General features: G+C 42.8%; 1 protein-coding gene across 12 annotated transcripts in view; it reads left to right on the forward strand.

Moving 5' to 3' along the window:
* The window catches only part of LOC134634073 (receptor-type tyrosine-protein phosphatase mu-like), a 165,294-nt gene that overhangs the window by 96,211 nt on the left and 60,094 nt on the right, over positions 1–8,989 (forward strand). For all 12 annotated transcript variants that reach the window (XR_010094804.1, XM_063483121.1, XM_063483122.1 and 9 more), the window contains one exon: positions 7,857–7,989. Coding sequence is in view for 11 of the 12 variants with exons in the window: in XM_063483121.1 (XP_063339191.1) it covers positions 7,857–7,989 (133 nt within the window). In the remaining variant the exon portion in view is untranslated. The remainder of the gene's footprint in view (positions 1–7,856; positions 7,990–8,989) is intronic.

Consider the following 8,989-nt stretch of genomic DNA (forward strand, 5'->3'; position numbering starts at 1 on the left):
ATACAAACAGCAACAAATCAGCACAGCCAAATACAAATAAGAAGAAGAGAAGAAAAAAAACAAATACAGATACATGAGCAGTGTTGGGTAAGTTACTTTAAATTTGTAACTTAGCAGTAACTAGTAATGTAACTATCAAATGTAACTCAGTTACTTTAAGTTATTCGTTTCTTTCAAAGTAACTAGTTACTAGGGAAAGTAACTTTGGTTTTACCCAGAATTCTCTTATTAATGTGTTGCTGTCCTAACTGGATCCCCAGCAAGGATGCCAGTCTTCTAGCTTGCTTACATGTTAGCATGACCTGAACCTAAAATAGTTAAAATGGCAGTGTGAGTGCAAGTTAATGATGAAATAAATGAAACTATATTAGAAACTAACAATGTTTGTTTTATGTGTCACTTTTTATCAGTCTGTTTTCATCTATTTCTATTGTTTCAACCCTCTACAAATGCAAACACATCATTTTGGGGTTGATGCAGCAGTGCTATAAATCTAATCATTGTACGTAGTATCACTAGGAAGAAGCAGTGGATCACAAAACACGACATACAGTGTGTTGAAACTTTTGAAAGATGTATTTATTTTTGCCATTTAAATGGGCAGAAAGTATGATTTAGCAGTGCCAACATTAAACTGTGCCTCAGACCATTTAGGAGCTGTAGGTATCAAAGTGCAAAAAATATAGTGCAAAAATGGTTTAACATAAACACAGTGAGGTTTGTCCATTCTTTGTAAACTTAACTGCTGAACTGCGCCAACTAGAGACCTCATGTTCAGTAATAAAAGTATTTTCAGGAAAGAGAAGAGAAATCAAATAAATAATAAGTATTTTCAGCCTCATAAACAGTCAAACCAAAATAATATTTCCTCCATACTGGCCATGTAGATAAATAAAATATAATGGCATTTTAAGTGCTTCAGTGGTCTAAGTTTCACTTGGAAATATTAACCTGCTTGACCTTGTAGAGCACCACTGAAGGCAATACATCATCATCATATCAGCACTACTCAATTTCCATCAAACCAACAATTGTTCCTCAAGAGGAGAAGCTCCTCAAACTTATGATCGGACAACCTGTTCCTCTTTGGAGTGAGAATCAGGTTTCCCAGCCTTAAAAGCCTTTCAACTGGGTCACTTGAAGGAGTGGCTGCATTAAGTTTACGAGAGAGTTTCTTTATCATCGGGAAATGCTTCAGAGAGTCTAACCCTGTTGCTCCTGATTTGAGGTACTCGGCTACCTCAGCCTCAACAGTGGCATATATGTCCTCATTTTCTTCAAAGGAGAAGATCCTCTTTGCTAGAACCCGGGTGCTGTACCGGGTGCTGTACCTGGTTGTAGCTGATCTTGCTCAGGGAGAAGTTTTCGACACTCTACCAACAGACGTCCCTTTGCGAGGTCCTTCCACGCCTGGTCATGTAACCAACGAAGCTTAAATTTTGGTAGTGTCACAGCAGCCAGCAAAGCATCTTCACTTCCAAGGACATGTGCAAACCTTGTTTTGCAATGCATTGTTTCAACATTAAATTAATTAAAAATTAACAGCATGCTGTAGCTTTACATAGAATGTTTTTTAATTTGTAAATAGTGTGTATTTTACTACGTTGTATTTATTTTATTCATTTATTTATTGGGGTTAAGTATCTCAAACTGTAACAGCATTCACTTTGCTGTGACACAACAGCACAGCACAATATAAGCTATTGAGATAAACACAAATGAAAATATCATCTCTTACCTGGACAACTGCATCTGGTAGCCCAACAAGGATTTGCAGACCTGTATTATAGCCAGAGTCTTGGTCATCAGCGATTCCATAGTTGGGTTGCGGTCACGTGGTTCTGATGACGTGCGGAGGCAGCGCGATTTTTGAGTGGAGGGCGGAAGTAAACATGGAGGACACTGTGGAGAGTCAGGAGAGCAGCTATTGTGCAACTTTAGACCCCGTTTCTCGGGAGAGATATAAACAGATAGTTAAAAAATATATCGGACGTGATCCGTATTCTTTGAAAATGTCCGAATACACCACAGAAGTAAAGGATTTGCCTACTATCGAGGCTGTGGATATCACCAACTACTTGGTCCTCCAGACTTCTTACTACACTAGGCAGCAAATGAAAGCTTTCAAGAGTCTGGAGGCGTACAATTTTTTTGTCAGCGGGTGGGTCCACAACCTTGGAACAAAACGTCTCCGTGATGGATACAGTTTGGTGTTTGCAAGGGTGAGTGTTTGTTCTTATATTGCTTTATCTTAAACACGCTAACAGTTAGCGGTAGCGGCTTTAACGTCAACAAACATGCCACATCCTTAGGACTTCGTTAGAGTGACAGTTGTTTGTTTCAAGGTAAACCTTGGCTCCGACGGTAAATTGACCGTCGGAGCCCAGTCCTCCGACTCTTCGTCATCCAAAGCACTTGGGCAGCCTATAGTCCCAATCAAGTCAATATTAGACTACTAACTTAAAAGCACTAAGTAAACGAGAATTTAACGACAACCTAATGCTAATAAGTTCGTTTGCAAACATAACATTACCTCTGACGAAGTGGTCGCTGCAGACACGGGCATTGGCAGACTCTGCTCCTCCCGACTGTAAACGTAAATTTAAAATCCATTTTTTCCTACGTTTTTCGGTTAGAATTTTCCATTTTTCTCCTCTTCGTTGGGCTATTTTTGGTACCCTAAAATACCGTTTATCGGTTTCTCTGGTCGACCTACTGGAGCATCCGTAAACACAACAGGACATAGGCATTTTGCGTACTGTCTGTCTGTGATTTTGCGCTTATCTTTTTCACTTCCGACCGCCAGTCAAATTTCGCGCTTTACGTCGACGTCACGTCTACGTCAAATGAAACCTAGCTATTGTGGGTAGGAGTGTGCCATAAAAACAATGGTCTTCTCCCTGAAGAATGTCCAGTGCCACAGTAAGTGGTTTCATGACTGCACAGTACTCTCTGATACACTGATGCTCCCTCTCATTGAAACATTTCAGCTGTAGTGTGGATGAGATTGTGTTCAGCTCCACCAAAGGTATCTTTGAAATTCTCTCCAGAGCATAATAGAACGAGTTACACCTTGTTGTGCAAGGTACTAGTAGCTTCTTTGCAATAATGTCTTCCACAATCTCAGCAGCCACTGTGGAACGACTGGCCTTGTTCCACAGCCCTGCACATTTTGTGGTGGCACTTCTGTAGATGGTTTTTGTTGCAGCTTCAGACAATAGCCACTTCTCCACATCAGTGCAAGAGATAAGATTCATTGTGTGCGATGCACATCTCTGATGTGGCGGTAAAGAAATTGCGTCATCAGCATCATCAGCACCATTCTGCAGCACATCCCCAATAGAAACAAAAGTCACCTCATCCTCCTCATATTCAGAGTCATCTGACTCAGGTGATGGCTGGTACACTTTAAAAGCCTTGACAAAATTGGAGCCATTATCCGTTACAGTTGATGTGATTTTAAACGATAGGCCATGAGATGTCCAGCTCAGATGTAATACTGTCATACGCATGTCGACCCAAAAATCGCCTGCATGCCAGCGCTGCTTTCTCACGTTTCATGTTTTGTGCATTTATCTAATGCGTGGTCACACCAAGAAAACTTTTATTATGCACTGTCCAAATGTCTGCTGTTGTGGAGATATATTCTAACATGTCAAGTGTATTTTTGAGCTCTGACTCCATGTTGGCATATTCTTGGTCTAGATAACTGGAAAAGTCTTTCTGGATGGTGCCTTCCCAGCTCTCCCTCACACAGGTATATGACTAATCAGTTGTCTGAAAGCATGGGACTCAACTGTTGAGATGGGTTTCATGTCTTCCACAACATACCTGGCAATCAGCCTGTGTAGCTGTGGCTGAGTGTTGGACTGTGCAACAGGTTGTGTGAAATCAAGCTCTCGTTGTTTTGCTGGAATAGCGTCAGCGGAGCTAGAGTCACCGACGTTACCTTCGGGTTCTTTTTCAACTAACTTGGTAGATGCATGCTGTGTCTGAAGATGTTTCATCAGATTAGAATTGCTGGTCTTTGATGTTGAAAGAGTTTTAGAACCTCCACAGAGAGTACAGTTCACCACAATACTCTTGTCTTTTACCAACAGAAAGGAAAAATAATGTGCATATTTCCATGACAGAAATCCCACGCCTGGACCGTCGTCGACTGCCGCCATGATTCTAGCTTACATCACAGCGTCACTCATTCATTAAGAGTGTAATAATGGACTGAAACAGAAGATGGCAGCACTGCATGTACAAGGATGCCAGCTGCTGTTAAACCCCGAAGAAGAAGCAGTGTCAGGTATCGTAGCTGTGTCCAAATTCAGGAACCGCGTCCTCCTGTGCCCGCATTAGTAGGCCGATTACGTTACAGCGACACGACGAAGACTGTCCAAATTCGAAGACTCCCACAAATGCGGCCGACAAATGCGTCCTTCATTTACCCAGATTTGAAGGATGGGTCGGGTGTGTCCGTCGTGGCCTAACCTATCTCAGAATTCATAGCGCGGCCCAGCTCAGTTTCCAACAATGGCGGCAGCTAGTTAGTTTTAATATTACTCTTATTATTCTTTCTGGGTCACAAAATAAACGTTTAACATATTTTCAGGCGAGAATGTAGCTGTGTAAACTTCAAATATCTGCTCAGTTTATCAAGACACCACATATTTTCAAAAGCGCTCCGACCACCAGCTCGATAGCTAGCTGGGGTTCAAGCCTCACTAGAGCCGGTGAGAACACCGGACTCCCGGCACATCGTTTTCAAACCCACCGCCGTCTTTCGCTACTCAGGTTAAACATGATATATAAGTCACTTAGATAACTTAAAAATGTTATTGTTTGGCTTTTTTCAGTATTTTATTTGTTCCTGAGTAAATCGGTTTGGCTGAGATTAAAGTTATAGTTTTTACACAGCTGAATAAACGTCAAACAGACAACTGATTATCAGAAGTGTGAGACGGTCGAGAGTTTACTCCGGTGTCCTGTTATATTTTAGATAGCAAGGAGCAGACGGCCGAGTTTATTAAACTCCACCGAAACAATCTGCAAATTTCATTAAAGTTTAATAAACTGTCATCTTGTCTTTATTTTTAGTTAGCACATACCTTAAACACTTAAAGCTGTAAGCTAATGATAGTTATATAAGAGCAGATGCTGCTGGTGCAATAAGCTGTAAGTTTTACGTCCAGTGGATGCATGACCTGATTAGTCGACTAATCGCAAAAATAATCGGTGACTAGTCGACTATCAAAATAACTCGACATTACTTGTTGTCCAAAAAGCTGATTTAGGGCTGTTGCGTATTCCCAAAGCTCTCAGTCAGTAGTTTACATAGAAATATAGACAGTAGCGCGCATTGGACTGTAATAAATACAGGCGGGAAGAGGAGCACAGTGAAAGCACGTCATCTAGCCCAGTGTTTCCCAACCACTGTGCCGCGGCACATAGGTGTGCCGTGAGAGATCATCAGGTGTGCCGTGGGAAATTATTTAATTTTAATTAATTGGTCCAAAAATACAATTGAATAATTACTACAAGCAATAAAATCATAGTTGGGCATCTGTGCTTTCAATTCAGTGACTGGTAGAGTAATTACTCTTTCATGTCAGTGGGTGGCAGTGGGTAGCGCAATATCACCTTGTTAAGTTAAGACAATGGAATTAGTGATGCGCGGTATGTGGCAGCTGCAAGACGTACAACAAAGATGGATAAATATTTGAAAAGAAAAACTGCGGACTCCGAACTGGGCCTTGGACAAAATTTTATTCCAGAGGAGCCTAGTACAAGCGGTGGTCAAAAGAAAGCAAAAACGGTGAGCTCGAGGCAATACAGCGGAAGTTATCTTTCGTTTGGATTTACTTTCACTGGAGATCCAACTGCACTGACTCTGCTATGTTCGGTGTGTCGGGAAAAGCTCTCAAACAGTGCCAAGCTTAAACGTCATCTTCATACAAAACATCCCTCACTTCAAAACAAGAACACAGACTATTTTGTTCACCTGCGTGAACACGCTGAGAAACAGGTAACTTTAATGAGAAAAAACACAAAGGTGTCTGAAAGAGCTCTCAAAGCTAGCTACTTAGTAGCTGAACTTATAGCCAAATCCAAAAAACCACACACCGTAGCAGAGACATCAGTACTACCTGCCTGCAATGCCGTTGTGAATGAGATGCTGGGCCCTGACGCGGTTAAAGAAATAGCCAGAGTCCTGCTCTCAAATAACACAACTGCCAGACGCATGGATGACATGTCTGCAGACATTGAAAGTGTGGTTTTGGAGAAGTGGGAAGTTTGCATTGCAACTTGATGAGTCTACGGACATTAGTGGACATTCCCAACTCTTGGCCAATGTGCGTTTTGTGGATGGAGACTCCATCAGAGAAAACTATTTTGCAAGGTCTGCCAGAAAAAACAACAGGAGAGGAAATTTTTCGGGTTGCATCCGAATATCTTGAACAAGGACGACTTAAGTGAGAAAACTGCACTGATAGAGCAGCAGCCATGGTCGGGCGCCCCAAAGGTTTCGTTAGCAGAGTGAAAGCGATACACCAAGATGTTATTGTGACGCACTGTTTTCTGCACCGCGAGGCGCTCGTTTCCAAGACTTTACCATTCGCACGACATCATCCAACACAGGAGCTAGGTCTGCTGGTAAACTTCGTTAAAACTTCGTTAAATTTGGGTCTTCAATTCCTGCCAGAATATCATCTTTGTGTTCATCTAGACCAGGTTTCACACTGAGTGAGTATAAACAAACTGAGGGAATAACTTGCCATTATATGTACTGTATTAGGCTACAGTGTGTCATTTTGGAACAAGTTTGGTTGCTGGTGTGCCACAGCATATTTTTAATCTATAAAATGTGCCCTGACTCAAAAAAGGTTGAAAAACACAGTTCTAGCCAACCATCTTCACCGGAAGTCCCCACAGATATTCTCTTCTATTCTCTTCTTTTCTATATTAAACAAACATGTAGGACTGCCTTTTTTACACTATGAAACACAGTGAGGCGACTGTTGTTCTGATTTGGTGCTGTTTAAATAAAATTGAATTGAATTTTACTCAATGTCTTCATAGAGCAGACGTGTGCTGAAACCCCTCACCCCCCCCCCCCCCCCCCACACACACACACACACTCAAAGGCTGACTGATAGCTGTTGTCAAGCTGTGATTGGAAAAGTGGGCTATGTCTGAAATGACACATTACAGCGCTCGACAGCGACGTGGTGTCCTGAATGTTTCTCATCTACTGAGTCACCTGGAAGGATATTACACCTGAACACACGCGCGCACACACACACACACACACACACACACACAGTGGTTAATGGGTTTTCCATGGGACTGACATCCCATCACATTATACAGTCAGAGCAGGAGGACTCCCTCACACATCATCTGTCCCTGCTTCAGGCTGAGGGCAGCCAGCCTCTCTCAGACCAGCAGCTGGACCAGAACCACAGAACAGAACCAGTGAGAACTGTTCTGAGACGGCCGCTGTGATTGGTTCTGCTGTTTCGAGTGATAACTTTAAGGCAGGCTATGATTTGTGAAGCGCTGTCATTTAAATGCAGCAGAGTCATTTTTGGAGCAGGCGGGCACAGTAAACGTGGTGTTGCTGGTTATGACTGATTTGATTACAGTTAATCATGGAAAGTTTATTCAACAGTGATATTTACTATGCCATAGATACATGATGCATACATGGTATCAGGTCTTGTTAGGTGCTGGCTACCACTGGTTCCTGTGGATGCTACAGCGTGAGGCGATGGTGGGCGTCTGCAGCAGCGCAGCGAGGACTGAGGCTGGCTGGGATCAGCACACAGTAGCTAACGGTCCACACTGTGCTTCGCGGTTTTCAGGCACTGCGACCAGGAAACCAGAACCGGAGCAGGAGAAACAGTCGGACCACACGGTGAAGATCGCCGGCTCCATCGCCGGCATCCTGCTGTTCATCATTATCTTCCTGGGAGTCATCCTGCTGATGAAGAAACGGTAAGGAAATCACCAACACGGAAACAAGGCAGCCTGCAACTTTAAGAGTCCGTCGTAGTTTCACACTCTCACTGCTCTGGTTTTTACAGTTTACTGAGTGTAAGACTGAATTAGAGAATTCACTCTGGTCCCTGCTTCTCAATGTGTTTGTTTAACAGGTGATCTGAAATCCATTTCACTGATTTTACTATGAGAATGGTGAGTTTAATGACCATTAATGACCTGCTGTGGACCTTAATGGCAAAGATACTCGCAGCTGATTTAGTTCAATATATAAATAATAACTTGGTTGATAATGACACTAGCTACTGATGGGTGCGTTGTTACATTCTGAAACTTTATTTAGCACTAACGTTTCTGTGAGCAAGCCTTACGATTCAGAGGAGTAAAGAAAGTGTGACCTTAGCTAAAAGGCTTCGTGACCAGAGTAGATGTGTCGGTCTAATCTGAGGCCGAGGTTCTTCAGATTTACACAATAACACCTCAAAGATGAGATGTTGGCATCACATAAACTGCAGTTCAAGGAATTTACTGAGCAGTTGATGGTCAGAGGGAACATCAAGGTATCGTCAGCAAAGAGGACGCTGTGGACTGTCGGCTTTCTTATTTACCTGTGAAATGACAGGAAGCTGTTCCCAGCGTGGCTCGCAGTGATGACGGAGAAACCTTCAGACGTGTGGCTGATGGAGCTCTGACCCCCACCCTGACATACAGAGTGTGAACCAGCGCTGCTCTCACCGTGTTTGTGACGGAGCTGTAGTTACCTGTTCAGCCTGCTGACGGCTTCACTAAGGAGCTCCATCATTACACCACCTGTCACATCGAATCACCTGCTGGGTGCTGAGTCAGCATTTGCTCTGGGAACCTCTAAAGCAGAATTACACAATCTATTAAACAAATATTACACAATGCTACAAACTCTTCTCCTCACAGACACACACACACACAGACACACACACACAGACACACACACACACAGAGACAGACACACACAGAGACA

Source organism: Pelmatolapia mariae, linkage group LG9 (assembly GCF_036321145.2).
Source record: "Pelmatolapia mariae isolate MD_Pm_ZW linkage group LG9, Pm_UMD_F_2, whole genome shotgun sequence".
Lineage (NCBI taxonomy): Eukaryota > Metazoa > Chordata > Actinopteri > Cichliformes > Cichlidae > Pelmatolapia > Pelmatolapia mariae.